At 43.0% G+C, this 18735-nt stretch overlaps 1 protein-coding gene across 7 annotated transcripts in view; it reads right to left on the bottom strand.

Moving 5' to 3' along the window:
- PDZD2 (PDZ domain containing 2) overlaps positions 1-18735 on the bottom strand; it is a 204502-nt gene that overhangs the window by 34409 nt on the left and 151358 nt on the right. For 5 of the 7 annotated variants that reach the window (XM_057431161.1, XM_057431159.1, XM_057431160.1 and 2 more), the window contains 4 exons: positions 17437-17604; positions 4569-4680; positions 2539-2687; positions 1458-1577 (listed from right to left, as the gene is read on the bottom strand). In XM_057431161.1, coding sequence (XP_057287144.1) covers positions 1458-1577; positions 2539-2687; positions 4569-4680; positions 17437-17604 — 549 coding nt within the window. Of the gene's footprint in view, positions 1-1457; positions 1578-2538; positions 2688-4568; positions 4681-17436; positions 17605-17804; positions 18047-18735 lie in introns of those variants that run through there. The other 2 variants (XM_057431166.1, XM_057431163.1) reach the window with 2 other exon arrangements.

The following is an 18735-nucleotide window of genomic DNA, read 5'->3' on the forward strand; positions in this document are numbered from 1 at the left end:
ACCAGTTATGAGCTTCTAGTAATCTGATAAGACATCACCAATTTCTAGAAAGGAAGCATCTCCACTGTGCAACACAAAATAACTGCTCACTGTGCAATTATCAACTGCAAAGCAACCTACAGAAAACAGGAGGCTCCTGCACAGACACAGCAATTCTTCCCCAGCAATGTGGGATATGGTGGGAGAAATACAGCTGCAAAGCACAACAGTTCCCACGTTAGCCCACCTTCGTGCAGAAGTGCTGTCACTCCACAGCAGAAAAAACACCCCCTGCATGTCCACCTACAGATGACAACCCAAGGGTAAACACTTAGCTCCCAGTCAGCAATACGGTGTCTCTGTGGAAATCCTTCTCAAGTCCAGAGACTCCATAAAGCAAATGTTACTGCAAAAATTGTAGTGGAATCCCTAACAGAGGGGATCACTCAAAAGGTGGGTGAAAGGCACCAAAATGGCAGATGCTTGAGGTGGTTGATGATCACTAGAGTCTGCTAACTGCAGAAAGATGGGAGAAGGTGGCTTACTCCACAGGGAGGAATAATCTAATTCTTACGAGAAAAACAGGATTAAAAAAAAAATTATGTATGTGGAAAATAAGGAAATATTCATTTGGAAATGTCATTAAAGACCTGAAGCTCCCAAAACACCACAAGATATAGCAACCATGCATCGATCTACCCAGAGAAACCACTGTTTCTAACTTTCTTTGCTGAACTTAAAGCACAACAAGGGATTTGTTTTGCATTTGAGCTCAAAAGTCAAAACAAGTCTTTTTAGTCCAAAACATATTCATCTGATGAATACAAAGAGTTATTACAGAAAAGGACATGCATATTTATAGCCTATTTAAATGACAGCCCAAATACTACTGTGGATTAGATTAGGGAAAACAATATACACCTAGGTTAATGCTTGTCTATTTTCTGTTAGCATTCAGCCAGCTGGTATCTAGCAAACGTGCAAACATACTACTGGGGGGAGAAAAGAGGACTCTTTGACCCAGAGAATTCAGACAAGCAATCAACCAAACAGGAAACCGTCTTTGGGTTTAACACTTAATTTGCAGTGATGTTTTTTTACTGTATCCAGATTCCACATAGATAACATATGCTTGTCCATAAATACACACGCAAAGAGGTACTCTTCCATAGGTGCACTAGCTTTGCATAAACATGCACATTTAGAGATCCATTACCAATATTTGGTATCGCAGTAATGACCAGGAGCCCCAAATCAGAATGAATGCCACCCCACGTCAAGTGTGTGACACAAACATCACTTCTCCTGCATTTCGCAGGTGTAACTTTGGCATTTACATTTGAAAATGAGATTTATCATTATTGTTATTGTCATGGGCTACCTTGTGAACTGCAGGAAGTCCTGGGCAATGGGAGACACCTCTTAAAACCTCAACTCTTGCTCCATGTGAGAAACCAGCTGCATGCAGAAATCCTCACCTTGCCTTGCCCTTTCATCAGGACGATGTTGGAAATGATGGATGGCTGGGTCAGTCTCCATGGAGATTCCACCTGGGCAGCACTGAAGGAACGGGTGGATTTCTTCACTATATGGTAGTCCTAACAAACAGCAAACAGGGGAAGTCACTCTCATTGCTTGGCACAGGCACTAGGATATAACATCAGGGAAACTGCATGTGTCAGGGAGAGAGGGAGTGGGGGATCTTAGAGATATATTCAGGAAAATGTTTGAGGTATGAAATCCTAGCTTATTATACTCAAAGTGAATCTTGCCACAGTAATTTTCTTGCATTTTGCATAGTAGGATCATTTTGTAATGTACCAGTCATAATTTAGATTAAAAAGATTAAGGGTAGCCTCATGATATACTGAAGTCCTCAGCTGTTTTACAAGAGGAAAAAAAAATAAAGGAAAAAAGAAAAAAAGCCTTCATCATCAAATCATCAAAATAAAGAGAAGCAGGATTTTTTGGCTTAAGTCCTCACATCTCTGGAACTGGAACGCACAGAATCATAGAGTAATTTGAGTTGGAAGGGACCTTCAAAGGTCACTTAGTCCAACCCCCCTGCAATGAGCAGGAATATCTTCATCTAGATCAGGTTGCCCAGAACCACATCCAGCTTGGACGTGAATGTCTCCAGGGATGAGGCATCCACCGCTTCTCTGGGCAACCTCTGCCAGGATTTTACTATCCTCATTTTAAAGAGTTTTTTTTTCACATCCAGCCTGAATCTTCCCTCTTTATGTTAAAACCATCAGCTCTTGTCCTACCACAAGAGGCCTTTCTAAAATGTCTCTATCTTTCTCATAGGCCCTTCTTGTAAGATCAGTCTTGGGATCTTCTAGACACAGCATGAAGTGCCCCCTTCACCATCCTTGGAGTAAAGAAGCTCTTCATAGGTGGCCAACACATCCCATTTTGGGTTGCAGGCCTGGTTTCTGTCCCTGTCGTGTATCTAAATGGCCTTGTTCCACTACTCTCATGTCTGTGAGCTCCAGACAGATCTTGGAGGACCAAGCACAACGAGATGCTCAGAGCCAGCCCTATCTTTGCACCCACCTGCCTGGCTCCTGCCGACTCTAGCTGCTGGGGCAGAGAGTGTTTTCTTCCACCCCGGGAATATTTCACTGCTATTTCGTAAGTCGATTCTCCATTTTCCACCATCAGCTCATCGTCTTCTCCCACGGACTCCAAACGGGATCCAGCACCTTGGAAAACCACAGAAACACACCCGTCAAACATCTCAGAGCCACTTTATCCTCTTGCCAGCGTGCTATGATAGTTTTGATTATCCCCAACTAAAAACCTCCTCCTGCTGTCACAGGTTTTCTACAATCCTTCAGCGATGCTGAACTCCACAGCACCGGTGCTCATGGTAGTAAGCAAAAGTGGAAGATAATTGAGCTGGTATCTTAGGGACAGGAAAGAAATTCAGCTGTTCTCACCCAATGGCACTTGCCAGTGCACTAAGCTCTCAGCTTCATTTATTTAAAATTAAAAGACCTGACACTGTAGCAGTATTCATTTCTGGAGGTGTCACGTCACTTCAAGGGAAATTTTTCTGGAATGGAAAAAGGAAAAATGTGCCAATGAAATGCTATTTTCTTTCCTTCTGGCAATGATCCTAGTCATCTTAAAGAGGAGGAGAGTGCAGAGTTCATGTAAGAAACAGAATTATTTGTCTTGAAGGACATCCTGTAATTATCAGCAGAGTACCCTGCTCCTCACACCAGGGCTCCTCCAAACCTCATTTTGTCAGAGGTCCCCACAGGACCCCCAGTCACAGCAGTTCCCGAACATTTATCCTTGCAATTTCCCTGCCATGCAGGGGAAGGGACATTAACCCATATTTTACAGATGAAAACCCAAGGAACAGACTGGCTAAATTCACACAAGCTGGATTTCATTATGTGGTGTTAAGATTACCTTAAACCGACTCTAAGTTTGTGCTGCCATAGAAAGGAACAGATATGCTTTCCCCTTATCCTCACTGCTCTCCCTGTCTTTACTCTGGGGACAGAGTCACAAACCATGGGCTGAGGTGAACCCACTGTAAATTTGCCCAGGAGATCCCCAAACCCATTTCCTTCCACCTTCTCCTTGCCCAGGGACCGTGCAAACATCACTGCCAGTGCCAAGGAGTGAAGGAGCACAGAGCTAGGCACTCACTTGTTTTCACTCAGCATTAAAGCAATTCTGCTGCCACATCCATAGGCAGAATTTGGACCCACTGTCCAAGCGCGCAGTTTAAACTCACTCCCTGTTCTGGAGTGCAAAATTACCTCAGGTTTTAAAGCTCTCCTTCTCTGGGCACACAGGGCACTGCTGCTGGTGCACACAGCCAGGACAGCTATCTTGGCAGGACCCAGCATCCTGTCACTTCTTTCATTCAAAAATACTCCTGGCATTTACAGTTAACCCTTTCCTGTCACATCTCCCTCTCTTCTTCTAGAAGAACAGTCATATTTCTGTGTTTTCTGACCATCTCTGAATGCAACTTCCTTTCCCACACTGCAGCCCAAGCTCACCCACAGCCCAGGGCCATCAGCACTCACAGGAACCAGGGCTGGATCCCCAGTGAGCCTCCAACACACAGCCGCAGGGGCTACAGGCAGAGGAGCTCCCTGGAGGATGCTAAAAATACCAGAGTAAATCTAAATTAAGCTGAGACAGCAGGGATGGAGCTTCAGAAAGAAACAGGAATGAGAACATGATAGAACGCTGCACACAGGTTACTCTAAAAACCTGGGGGCAAAGCAATAGAAAATCTAGGGAGTATTTGCCATATTGGGTATTTTGATGATGGTGTGCTGAAATATATTCCCCACCTCAGTATCAGAACACACTGAAATATATAGGGAAGAAGACACAGAGAAAAGAAGAAAAAAAAAAAGCTTCATCTTTCTGTCCATTCAGCTCAGGAGGCTGAACACAAACTTCCCTAGCTGGGACCTCGCTGGGAAGGCTGGGACTTCCCTTCCAAATAAAACTAGTATGATCTCCAAAGGAGAGAAATCCTATCTCACAGTTAAAACAAATACACAACATAAAAATTCTATAATTGGTATCTTTTAGCAACCCAGCTTTACCTTGGGATCGACTTCTGTATTTCAGTATGCCACTTCCCAGGTTTGGACTTGGGCTGCTTCCTTTGGATGCTTCTGCACAAGATGGATCTTGAGACTTCTCAGTTTCCATTACCTAACAAAAAAAATAAAATTAAAAAACTTATAATTATTTAGTTGTAAACCTGAAAGGTTGATGGAATTCCTCTCATTTTTACTAAGGGTCAGAAAATTCCACTGCACATAATCTTTTTCTCCAAAACATGTCATTATATTAAGCCAGCATGCATTTCTTCAAGTAATTTTCCACAATGCCTATGGTTGTTATTGTAAATTTTACCAATGGGTAGAGCTACAGCTCACTATGGACAGAGATCCTCTGCAGGGTACCACACTAATGCCTCCAGCACCAACGGCACCTCATTCAGGTGCTTCCACAGGCATTTTAACAAAATTTTAATGCTGCTTTTATTGCAGTTAGTTCAGCTCAGCAAGCTTTCAGAGACATCACAGAGAAAGAAACACTTTAGAAAGAAGTTATTTTATTGATAGTGTTTGGGGCTGAATGCCGATGTATGATGGATGAAAAGCTAATTTAACAGAAAGTTATGAAAATTATATAGCTAAGCACTTACAAGAGAAGCAGCACAAATGCTCTACTTAAATTTGCACATGGAATAGCAACCCCTGCCACCCTGAGTAAATACACCGAGCCTGTTTACCTCCATGTTTGCCTAGCTGGAGGTGACAATACAAGATGACAATGAGCAGCAGCAGCATGGCCACATGGCCAGGGATGAGCAGAGCTGCCCATGTACAAAGCCCACAAAGACTCTCCTCAAGCCGTGTCCTGTGGCAGAGCCTGGTGACCTTCTCTGTGTGCTGCTTCCTTTACTGAGCTACAGCAGCCGCCCTGTCCTAGATGTGCCCCTTCACAGTGATCCTGAACATGCTCCCCTTGGAGATACTCATTCTTCTACATTTTCACCCCATCACCCACCATGCATCCTCTGCGTGAGTATTCAGACAGCTCATGGCAAGGATCACAGAATTCCCAATACAACAATTTGGTTGCACTATACTTTTACTGTACTATGTAAACTGCTAGAAGTCATCTTAAAAGATATCCCACCCAAGTGACTGAACACTCTATTTCCACTATTCAAGTTTAGAAACAGCAGAATCTCCCCCAAAACCTATCTCCAAGTTCCTCTTATCCCCAAACCAAGGAAGACATATATTTATCTTTTGCAGAGAGTCTAGACCTCGTAGTTTCAGCTCAAAGAGTAAAAACTTCAGGAAAATGTAAAACTGGCAGATAACAGGAGGCTGGAATGGAAACTTGTAGCTATTCATGTTAAAGGGAAAGGAATAAAAAGCATGTAATTTACACATAGTTTGCACAACCTAGCTAGTTCTTCTTGAGTTTTCAGGGCTTTGCAGCAACTACTTCAGAGTCCAATTCTAGTATCAAATGCTTTGCAGATCACAGCTCCATGTAATCACGTTCATATGTAGCAGAAAATAACCACACCAGTCTGAAAAAACATGAGTTTACGATTTGGCAATCCTAATGAGGCATAAGATTCCAGAAAAAAAATCAAGAAATGATATCCCAAAACCCACCCAAGAGACCCAAACTATCAGGGATTAGCCCACAGCCAAAGCACCACAAATTCTCTATGAGAGACAGGGTTACCCAAAAGACAGAGGAAGTGTTTGGAAGTGAGCCAGTACGTCATGGATCACACAAAAGTTATGTTGTAATTTACCATACAAGTGAAAATACTCTTTAATGATAGTATCAAGAGTGTACAGTGAAAATGCCTACTTCTTAGAAAGGTAGAAAGTATTTGTGCAAACACACAAAAATCATGTAGCTGATGGTTTTAAAGGTGTGCAAAACAATCAGTACTCAGGGCAGTGTTAACCCTGCAGTGGAGAAATACGTGAAGCATCAGGCTGAATTAAAACAAGAGGGATGCCTCACCAAAGAAGTCAGTTTTGCTGTTTAACTATCCTAACAGACAGGGATGGGTCCAACCTAACCTTTTCTGGAGCAGAGCACAGCCCAGCTCGGGTCCAGATCTGTAGAGCAGTTTTGGTTTTGGGGCACATATGCACATGTGCAGTTACACCTAATGAGACCCCGTAATTGTCAGCTGGACTGTTTCCTCCAGCTCAGAGCATGGGGGGAGAAATTGAATTAGTTTGCAGCAGTATACAGAGAGAAGCTGCAATCACCACTGCCACAGACAATTTGCACCCAGAGCTTGGGCTCAGGAGTGACCCATTTGGCACCTCTTGTGTTTCTGCTACACAGGGTTTGGAGCTTTTATTGGTTGTATTTATTTTGACTGTGCAACAGAACCAAAGTACGGATGCGTTCTGCCATTACATACATTTCTGTCTATTGGGGTGAGAGGAAAAACAGGAGACAATTGCCACCTGCGTTAAGACTGTGCACCCTGTTCCTCCCCTTCAACTCTGTGCAATCCTGGAGGTTGTGAGCCTACAGACAGCAAACCTCCAAACCCCATGTGTGATCCACAGAAGGTTATATATGTGTGCAAATACCAATGCCAAGGAAAGCCTCAAGGCTTTCTCGGTAGCTTCCTGAAATTACATTTTATCCAACTTGGCTTCAGACTACAATAAGAAGTAAAAACATCTAAATCACCTATGTCTGTGTTTCTCTCTCATTTTAGCGAAAATGCTTTTCTGACATCGCTTATAAACACATAGGGGAAGACACTTTAGCATTTGTAATGAAGTAAATGCTCTCTAAGTTGTTGAGCTTGTCTAATAAACCACCAAAAGTTTCATCCTATTCAGAAAACACTTAGAAATCCAATCCATAAAGCTTGCGAGAACTCCCAGAAGTTGTGCGTCTGTAATCTTTGGCTCTCTCATAACTTAGACAAGAAGAAAATCCCAGCTCCACCTTATCCTTCTGGCCACACATGAACGTATCACTTTACTGTCTCGAGACGGCTGCCCAGATTTAACCATGCCATTTTAATTTTCCTCACTTTCAAGGAAATGGAGCTCGTTATTTCAGTTCTGTACGCCTCTTATTAAACTAAAGCAATAAATCCTGCCCAACACCACCCTGGCGTTAAGGACAAGGGAAGCTTTAACATGCGCAGTAGTTTGGAGGGAGATCTAAAAATAGAGCTCATTTTGCCAGTTCATTAAGTAGCTCCAGGATCAAGTGATGGTGACATCTCAATTGATTTCAAAGGAAACAGCGCTATCATGAACACGCGGTCCTGGCACAGCACCAGAATGAACTACTGCCCTTGGAGTCCTCACTTGGGCAAAGCTCCAGGGTGACCAGGCCCCTAATTAGGCAAGAGGAGGAGCAGGATTACGAGAGTCTGCATTGTTTAACCGCAAACAGCTTGGCAATCGTTGCCGATCTACAAAATCAAGGCAGCACACAGGGGATGATACAATTTAATGAGCAAACTGCTTCACTGCTGCTGTTGTGGAGCTCCTAAGCTGCCTCCTTTGCCATCAGCAAGCCCATCTGACTCCCCATGGTGCAACCTTCCGGCTTCCTTGGCAGAGGAGCGCTAGCAGCATACAGACAAGATTAACCTGATAGGGAGTTAAACAGTGAGAATTAGACTGAGCTGTCTGTCACATGCCAAGTTCAGCCCTTCCTGCACTGACAAAGCAAGTTCACTAACAAGTCCATTGTCCTTCTTTAAAACAGCAGTGTGAAAGCAGAATGGCTGTGCCCCTACGCACGGCAACCCTCCACAAGCACCATGGGGTAATTCCTCATCTTCTTTGGCCATGACAGCCAGGAGTTTTTCCTTAAGCAGCACCACCCCAAACATATTTAATCATGAAACACCCCAATGCCACTGTCTTAGGGCAGCCAGTGGGATGAACTCAATGAGTGCCCAAGGGCACCCGGCACCAGACCCTTCAGAGAAAGAGACAAAATGCCTGACACAAATCTGGCTTCACCTGGTCCTTGCACAAAGTCTTCCCTCTTCATCCCTTGAGACCAGCTGATGCCTTAAAGGCTTTAACCTTTCCAAAAATTTTGAAGATTTTCTTCCAAGGTCTATTACAATTCTAGTTGTTACAGTTGTTTGTGCAATTATTTATTGCTTGATGGAGCACAGCATGCTTTAAGCCTTAAATGCATCTGGACACAGGCCTTTTACCTTGCACAGAAAGTAAAATACCTTCTCTTTAAATTAGCTCTTTTCGAATTTAATTGAATCCATCTCTCAAATAAATTACAAGATGCAGCACTATAATTTACAAGCATTAGCACTGCAAAAGATGCAAAGCCCATGGACTTCATAATCTTGGCCAGCACTGAGTTTTCTGCAGCTTACTGCTCTGTTTTAGGGCGTGAACAAAGATTCCGAAATGCTGGAAAGAGACAGGCCAGGATGCGCAGCATCAGTGGCTACAGTGCCCAGGGGCACCCTTCTGAAACACAGCACCTCCCAGTGCCAAGGAAACCCATTTGTCATGGGGCTAATGACAAGTCCAAATTAAACCCAGATTTAACTGGTTTTGGTGCGAGGTACAGGACACCCCTTTTCCAAAGGATATTGCATTGCTACTCCCCTCTGTCACAGTACAAACACAGAGTTCAAAATGGAGAAGATGAGGAATATCATCTCCACGGTCAGCACTAACTCAGTGCCTTAACTGGCATCTTAGAAGATCCTGGTGAAGCAGCTCTGCACATTGGCCAAGGCATGCTCCTCCAGCAATGCTCCAGAAGGGCTCAGATTTGGGCTAACCTAGCATGACTGTTGAAACAAAGCAACAGCCACCTTCCCCAGCAGCTTGCCTGGGAATTACCCATGTTGGTACCACTGGGTGCAGACTTTGCTTCCTCCTGCCCAAGCAAAAGGGATGGGAACCTGAGGCCTCCACTGCCTAATTATAAAGAAAGTGTTGGAAAACTCCCTGTTCATGTGCAGCAGGAGATCAGGAAATCTGATAAACAGTCAAGAACTGGAGCTGCCCTACTTTTTGAATAGGTGGAAATGCCAAATAAACAAAACAAAAGCCTTAAAAGTGGTCTCTAAGAATGGATGGTCTGTCACTCTACCAAACGCCTGCATTCAAAAGCCACCCTAAGTGTTCACTGTAATGCAGTAGTTGCTGGAAAGGGCATTACTGTCAGCTCCAGGAGATATAAAACCCCAGTGGTTATGTTTATTGCTTTTTACCAAGTCTATAGAGCAGTCACACACAAACCTGCACATGAAACATAACCTGGCGCTCATCAGCACAAAGCTAGCAGCAATATCTGTTCATGCACCTTTGGCAAACAAACTGGAAAAGCACTGTGTCGGAGCAGAGTTTCTCTTATCTTCCAAAATGCTCTCATTTTGTATATATAATTATATATACAAAATAAATAGAGTTATTTATATATTTTGTATCCAAAACCTTCTCCCGTGTATTTGATACCAGGAGCCCCAGTGCGCGGATCATGGTCCAGAGGATGCCGGCTGGTTCTTGATGTAGCAGGATCCCAGCTGGGCTGGCTCCTAAGATGCACTGGTGCAATGTTGTATTTTTGGTCAGGGCTGCAGTTAAGAAAAGCACACTTCCTTTTCAGGTTTCCAAATAGTCACTAAAATCAATGATAATATTTCCAAGAGACAAAACTTTAAAAATATCCTTTTTAAATAGGAAGAAATGCAGGAAATGGCTAATGCAGCTAAGCTCTCCAAGAAACAGATATCACAGACAACACATTCCTTGGAAATAGCAAGATGTTCCCAGCTAAACAGTTACCAATCCTTTTTGGACCAGATAATTATAATAGATTGGAGAAGAACAGTTTTCATTAGAAGCAGATTAGCTGAAGGAAATCAAATGCACCCATTTCTGAGATGGTGCACAAGCAGATAACTGCTGAGTTTTGGGAGGCTTTTTTGTTGGTTTTGTGTGTGCGTGTGTGTGTGTGTGGTTTACCCTTTATTCCCCCAAATACCGACACATTTGCATGCAGTTTAGTCGGTGTCCACGAGATGTCTCCATGTGCTGCAGACAGGTACCAGAAAATGGGTCCTGGTAAACAGGCGACAAACATGGAACTCAAGTTGTGTGAAAGCTGGTTCAGCTCCTCCGTTATTTTCTCTAATAAGCACTCAATTCATGGCTTAGCACAAATCCAGAGCTTATGTATCATGCGAAGCAAGAAAAACAATAGATTGCTTCTGCTGGGTTTTTTTTTTTGTTTTCTTTCTTTTTTAAATGACAACCTTTTCACTCATGGTCGGGGACAAAGCAAGCAATAAACAGACCTCAGAATAAAAACCTCTCCTGAGAGCAAAGCAAGACCTTCCTAATATCCATGTCAACCCACAGCTGCAGAAAGCATCCCCATGACACAGCTGGTGGAGAGCTTTGGATTTCAGCTCCAAAATCATGTTTTATATCATCCTAAGTACACAAGAATACAGAATATGTATGAATTAAGTGTCTTTCATACCTGAATCAAGGATCTGAAGGCTCATATATTATACAGGCCACCTTTATTTAAGAACAGCACATCTCAAATGGGTTTTAACAAAGCCCAACCAAGACTGGACTGTATACGTGCTCAAGAATATGCAGATACACACACTGCAGATGTGATGATAATGACATTCACGCTAACTCTCAAATCCTACAGTCTTTATCATCCTTCTGTTAATCATCCTTATGTGAACCGCATGGCTGTGACAGCATCTCTCTTGTTCCAGTGCCATGAGGGGGTTATTTTTAGCTTGTTCATCTCCTTCAAAACTGGGAAGCTATCCAAACAGCCAAAGGAGAGACAGTCTGTACTGTATCTGTTGCTTTATGGGAAAAGCCCTCATTCACAAAAACAAAGACCGTGCAGAACCTGTACTGTAGATAAACGTGTTTCTATTACTCTGCTGATTTGGCTTTCAAACATATCACACAGGAAGAACAAAAATTGCAACTCTGGGCACTGTGTGCACTGATACTTATGGTCATCTCAAAAAGGTTATCTTCCACCAGCCCAAGCAACAGGAGATACTTCACAGTTTGCAGGCTGCATCATACCTACAGGGAACCCTTCAGAGTACTAGCCTCTGGGTGAAACAGTTTTCTCTGGGCTTGCCTTTAACACAGAGGCAGTAGCAAGTGGCCCAGAAGGGCTGGGAGCCAGGCACACGGAAGGATGCGATTGCTGCTGAATTAGTCCCTCCTGACCTGAAGAACACATTCACATTAACGTCTCCTTGACAGGTCAATTTTAGAACGTGTGAAAGCCAGTAATTCAATTGCACTGCCTCCCTGGGGGCCTTTCACCACTCTTCCTCCTCCCTGAGAACTCATGTGATGTGTGCCCACACCTTCCCCAAGCTCTTGCCATCCCTGCTCCACCACCATCAGCCCATCACTGAACACCCCCCTGGCAATAAGACAAACTGCAATTGCTTATTTTCATGTGATATGCCTTCTGGAAACAAGATAAGAAGAACAGCCATACTGGGCAACTATTTTGTCCCAAATATTTTGTCATTTTCTCTTCCCCAAATTCCTAACTACTTGTACACTAAAAGCTTATACTTGGAATCACACTGTAGGACCCAGTATCTGCTCAGCTACAGCATGATTGAAGGGCACTGCATGGGCACAGGCTCACAGATACGCTGGACAAGACTATCTCAGAAAGGTACAGCGCTGCCAGACAAATACAGCATTTACAGCTGAGCAGCAGCTCCAAGCCATGCTAAGGTACAGCTGGACCCTGCCCATGCCTGCCCCCACAGGGCAATGTGACACGAGGCAGGATCTGCAAACATTGCTAGCCCTCACGGAAAGGAGTTACTAAACCCTTCTCCAGGACCAGGTATGAGCCAAATCTCATACCAGCTCTTCATCTTCTCCCCACCACCACCAAGAAAATATTTCATTGCAAGGCAGATTTCTGCCAGCAAAAGGTCTTTCCTGCCTTTTTTCCCAGCCTTTTGGTGCAGTTTGAGGAGTAAGCAACCTCTTTTGAGGCTGCAGTGCCCTAATGGGAATGAACGCTCAAGTCCTCCAAGTAATGAGGGCCCCTCCCCGTGCTTTGCACACATTTAATTGTTGAGTTATGCTTCCTGTTCCTTCTCAATGCTAATGCTTTCTCTGAAATTCTCTCCCAGTGCTTCCAGAAGAACTTTTGACCCCAAGACTGTTTTTAAACTTACAGCATTGTTATCCTCTTCCTTATTATGCTTGCATGGCTACAGGTAATTACACATAGATCCCCTGGTAAGACAGAAAAGCTCATGACAGAAAATATGTAAGCAGTCCTACAGCTCAGATGAAAAATAAAAATGGGGAGGAAGGGGAGTTACACAAATGCATTGCTTTATATTCACAGAACAGGTTTATTTATCCATTTTCAGCTACATGTCTTGCAAAAAAAAACACAAGTGGGTTTTGGCAGGGATAAGGAAATCCCACTCATGCAAGAAACCTTTAACTGGAGACATCCTGTTTCTATTACTTGTATTAGAACCAAGACCTAGCTGGGTCATGGCTGTCTCTGCATGCAACAGAGTCCACTGCTCGTGTGAAGGTACACATCAAACACTTTAGGTCAATGCAACATGATTAAACATGAGCTAAAGGGGCTTGCCACTCCACAGCAGAGGGGTCATGCAGCCGAGGATGCTGCCAGAGGCTGTGCCTGCATGGTGAGCTTGGGCATAGGGAGGCAAATTGCCTCTCTTCCCAGCTTCCCCCCCATACGCATAGGGGTAACTATGACCTCCTTTCCCAAATAAGAAATTTCTCTCTTGTACAATTCCAATCTGTACGGAATAGACTCATCTCAGGGTGCTGCCTCCAGCGTTATAAATGGCAGATACCAATGGGAGAGAACAATATTAAGTACTGAGGCAGACACTCTTTTGTATTTAGTAACATTCTGCAATTTCAAGCCATTAATTTGAAGCTAGTTACTGAAGGTGAACACCTGAAAAATAAGGTACTCGGATCATCATATACTGAACAACAGAGCACTACCAGAAACAAAAGCAAAACACTTTTGAAGCAATTAAGGATGGCACATGTGTCTGTCTGGAGACCCAAAATGCCCTAAATTCATCAGACACTTGGCAAATTCTTGGCAGACCTGCTTTCTCTTTAGAGTTCATTTCCCAGGATGCTCTGCAAGCCAGCAATACAGTGACAGATTCAATTTCAGGCAACAGAAATACTTGGAAAAGTGAATTAGAATTGAAAATAAATCAAAGGCAAATACTATCATATCATCCTATTTCACTCAGACATAAATAATGACATTTTAAAATACCAACATCAACAGCTCAAGGCAAAATACGGACTGCGGGATGTGGGGAGGAAGGGTTTAAATCCCCGAAGTGCCTCAGGAGAATTTAGCATAACACGACTCTGTGGCCTGGTATTTTGTATCTGAAGTTAAGACACATTTTGGCTAAACTAGCTCTAAAAGAAATGCTCTTCAAGGATATTAATGGAATCCTTTTTCTGCCTGGCAGCACAAGTTTTATTGAAGTTAGAACTTTAAGGGATGTTTCCTGTTAAACAGGGCTTTACATAAGGAAACTGTAACAACAAAGCTCCAATTACATTTGTACTATGAAACTTTAATCAAGGGAGCACAACAAGTGGACTTTCAAGGAAGACTTAAAAGTGATTATTTCTCTTAAATTAGTTTTCAGGTGTCACTAAACTCTTCTGCTGTATCCCGGGGAAGCTGACCAGCTCAGATTATATTTCCCTCCCTGGAAACACTGGAGCAGAACTTAAAAGAGTTTTAAAGAACTTGCTCACAGAGAAAACTTTAGCCCCTAGAAATGAGACTGGAGAGTAAGACAGGTTGGAAGGAACCTTTTGGGGTCCCTGGTCCATTCTCTACCTCAAAGCAGAGACAACTTAGGTTAGGTTCCTCAGGGCCCGATTCAGTACATAACTACAAGGATGAAAATCTGCACGTATACCTCAGTTCAAGTGATTATTTTTTTCTGCTTTGCTCAGCTTTTTAAGCAATCAGGTGCTAAGGCATTAACAGCAAGTCAAATTATGGTTCTGAATACTCAGCACTGAATTATATTCATAGTTAAGTTAATAGCAACCCTAAGAGCTCCTGCAAATTTTGTACTATCAGAAGATAGTATGGAATTAGATAAGCACTGTGTTGGTCAGAAAAGGGACAGTGAAACCTCGGCTAATAATAAATCACTCTGAGTTACTTCTTGTTACCTATGCACCCAGAACCGGACCGCATCCCTTTGAGCCTCTACAAAGCCCTGCAAAGTAAACAAGAAAATTAATTAACCTCTCATCAGAGGTGAGAAAATGGTGGTAAGGAAGGTAACTCCTCATCAGAGCTGGACTGAGAATTGGTTTCAAATCTGAGAGGTCTAACACTTAAACTAAGACCACAGCTCCAGCTACCTGGTATAGACCTTGAGTACCACCCACTCACCTACACTGACCCAATTAACTGGTTAAAAATGGTCCGTCTTAGTTCCTGCTTTAATCACCAGTCACACTGACATCCTTACCTACAGTGCAAATATAATGGAATATATATGAAAGAGAAGATGTATCATCAAGAGAGTGGGAATAGCAAAGAACAGTAATTTCCAAAGCAATTTTGAAATAATCTGTATGACTATATATATACACATGTGTGTAAAATAAAATCAGGTGATACACCATGTTCATCCTGACCTTGAAATCAGCTTCTAAGCTTTGCTATGAAAAGCCCTTCCTATCTTGTCAGGTGGAAAAAGAAGACGTGTGAATTTTATCTTTTCCATACATTTACCTTCCTGCATCCTGCCTGGTGGCACGCAGGATTTGCTCAGCTCAGGCTGCTGTGAAGTGATAAGAATAGACCAGGCTGTGCATACAGTCAAGGGGTCTACACTTACAGACTGTCCTCCATGGGCTGCAGAGAGCCCTGTCTGCACTCCCAACTCTGAGACAGCAATTAGAAGGGGAATGCAAAGGCATCCTGTGCTTTGGATTAGAAGAAAAAGGATTTCATGTGCAGCTCAAGCCAAACAAAAGAGCTGATGTTCTGAGAGTCACTAATAACTAATTACAAACCTCTGAATTACATTTCCACCAACACAAAAGAACTAATAGAAACAAAGAAGAAAAATAAATCTTGCTGCTATTCTTCTAATGTGTTTATTGCACCCAGATTTCTGTAATTTCCCCTCCATTCCCCAGTGCTGCATTATGAAAGTACAGAGCTACTGCTATCGGGGGTTAGAGTGCCAGACAGGCAGGCAAGCAAACTGGCTCAGAACTGGGCTACCACCATTGCCAGCTGCAGCAGAACTGAGACAGACATGCGGGCAGGCTCCAAACTCATGTCCGTGCTGAAGGGCTCTGGGCAGGCTCCTGGGTCTTCATGGTGGCAAGCACCTCAAGCTTGCCCTAGCATTATGTTAATCTGGAAAAGAAACACCCAACAACAAAGCCACTGCTGAAAACCATGCAGAGCCTTGCTCTGGAATCAGGAGCAAAACAAGTGACAAATAGCATCCAGAATATACCAAAAGAGTTACTGGAATGCCAGGACCTGAATCCTGAAGCCACACATAATATAAGTTTTGACAAAATTGAGTTTTACGTTTAAGCATTGCTGAGCCACGGCCTTATGAAAAACTATCAGAATTTGAAACATGATATATATAGGAATTTAAAGTATTTTGATGACCAAAAGAATGCCCACTCAAGTTAGCACACAACCACTACACCATGTTCAGCATGCAAAGCATCCCTGATTTGTTTATTTTTCTTTTCCTTCACCCCAAAAGAAGCACAGGAACAGAAGACAGTCTGGCACATGGAAGAGAAGACAGTGCAGAAATACCAAAACTTGTCACAGTAAAGAACTGTGCAATCATGAGGACTGTTATAAGCATAGAGTCAAAGAAAGCAAGAGATAACAAGCAGGTAAGAATTGAGCAGCAGCATCAGTTAGACTATAACATGAGACTTGTCCTGGGAAGCAGTATTTTTGCCCAGAAATGGGAAAGGATAAGAGTACAAAATCGAAACAAGTCACCAAATCAGCATCACATCAGAGCCATCCAAAGGTTTGAGAGATTTATTACAATTGCTGCAGAAAAGAGGGACAAAAAAGACAAGGGTAGAAAATAAGGTTAAGAGCGTCAAGTGAATCCACCTGCCTTCCCTGCCAGAAAACCAGCCTGCAAGCTCTTTAGAGTAGCAAATATAATTTTATTCTTTGTCTGTACAATACATCAGAAACTCAGAACACCAATGAAGTTTCAGAGTTGCTACATTACAAATAAATACAATGATCCACTTAATCTCTACTTAATGCAGCCCTGAAGGGAATGCAAGTGAGATTATTAACTGGCCACATTTATTCAGCAGAGCTTCAGTTGCAGTTCACAGCCAGAAATTCAACTCTCTCCCCTAAAAGTGTCTGTTGGCTTCAACAGAGCAAATAAAAACTTGAAGAGTTGGATCAGAAACTGTTAAAGAAGTTCAGTTACAAAAGGAGGGGAAAGCAGAGCATGTTACTAAGTAAGCACTGTGAGAGACTTTGCATCAGATCCAACAAAAGCACTGGAAGTGGTGGAAAACAATCCAGCAGCAGAGAGAAAAACAAAACCATGATTGCCACAAAGCTTGGAGGACACGAGAGCTTCAGCTCCCTGTGCTGGTGCTTTGCTGCAGAGATGGCAGATGCTGTGGTAGATTCCATCCCCATTGCAGCTTGTCACCCACGTCCCATGAAAAGAAGGGCTGGGTGGGATTGCCCTGTCTCGAGGACCTGCTTTGTGTCAGGCTGTAGAAGAATGTGACAGATGCAAAAGAGCACCAAGGGAGAGAGTGAACATCACACCAAAGCCACACTTACAATGACTGGTTTTTCAGGAGATGCATTCACTCCTTTCACATCTTCTTCTTCTGGCTCCTCGTTTTCCTTATTGTCAGTGCAAGAGACAGAGTCTTGGACTGAGCAAGTGCTAAGCAAGTCTGGCAAACTGGTAGATGGGTACTTCAGAAAATCCCCTTCAGCAGATTCCTACCCAAGAGACAACAAAATATGTTACATCACGTGCAGAAAACCATCAAAACCATGGTGAAACTGCTCCATTTCGTCTGCCCAGGAGACCTCTCTCGTAATCCTCCCCTCATTATATGTGCTCAAACTTTATTAGTTCAGTTATAAAAAGCAGACCCCATTTCAAAGCGCACATATAGTAAACATAGGCCAACGCACACCTAAAACATTTAGATTTCATACATGAGAATTTAAAATATATACTTCAGCAGCCTGCTCCTCCCCGCTTTGGTTTTATTAAATGTCACTGTGAGCAGATTAGGAGTTTACAAACCTCATTACTCATTTCATTGCATCCCAAATCACACTCTGCTCTCCTGCTCTCTCCCTGTGGATGTTCCCTCCACATGTTTTTCTATCTACATGCATAATAATAGACAGACAACCCTACTTAGGAGAACAAAATGAAAACTGACCCAACCGATCCTCTACCAACTCACGTCCTGATGCTTCAGGATTTGTTTCCAGTCTTTGGCACCTTTTTCAGGAAGCAAACACGTGCATCAACTGAAAGCAGTGGCCAGACAGATTCTCATTTTATTGCTCTCAGAACAAATGCTGTGTTCAAGAATGCTCACCAAGCCAAACTGCAAGGCTGCTTTCCCATACCAACAAATAATGCCGAGGGAGTTGCTGTGGAATACTTCACCTACTTACACCCTTTCTGAGACATGGCAGAGGCTGGATTTCCCACTGCTTGCCTTTTCAAGTCTTCCTCCCAGGGACAAGAACACAGCCCAAGTGCACAGAGCACAGGCCAGACAGATTCACAGCCTGATCAGGAACGTGAAGTTTTACGCTGTCCACTTATTCACGTTTATTATTTTGATGCAATCATCGCATGAACAAGCAAATAACTTTAAGGAGAAATTTATGCAGTCTACTGCCTTGTGTTTTGGCAGAGAGTCCAACTGTCTAAAGGAAATACAAAATGTACCTACTTCAGGTCAAAGCATGCTGTTTCCAGAGTAAACACCAGTGGGGTTAATACCAGGCTGTGAGCCTACAGAAGGTCTTCAATTAACTTCACTGTCTAACTGAAATGTTAAGAGAATTTATAGGCTCTTCACTTTGAATTTGGTGAGATAGAAC

Source organism: Pezoporus wallicus, unplaced genomic scaffold, assembly GCF_028554395.1.
Source record: "Pezoporus wallicus isolate ANWC-B61680 ecotype Strahan unplaced genomic scaffold, APGP_CSIRO_Pwel_v1 contig_12129, whole genome shotgun sequence".
Lineage (NCBI taxonomy): Eukaryota > Metazoa > Chordata > Aves > Psittaciformes > Psittacidae > Pezoporus > Pezoporus wallicus.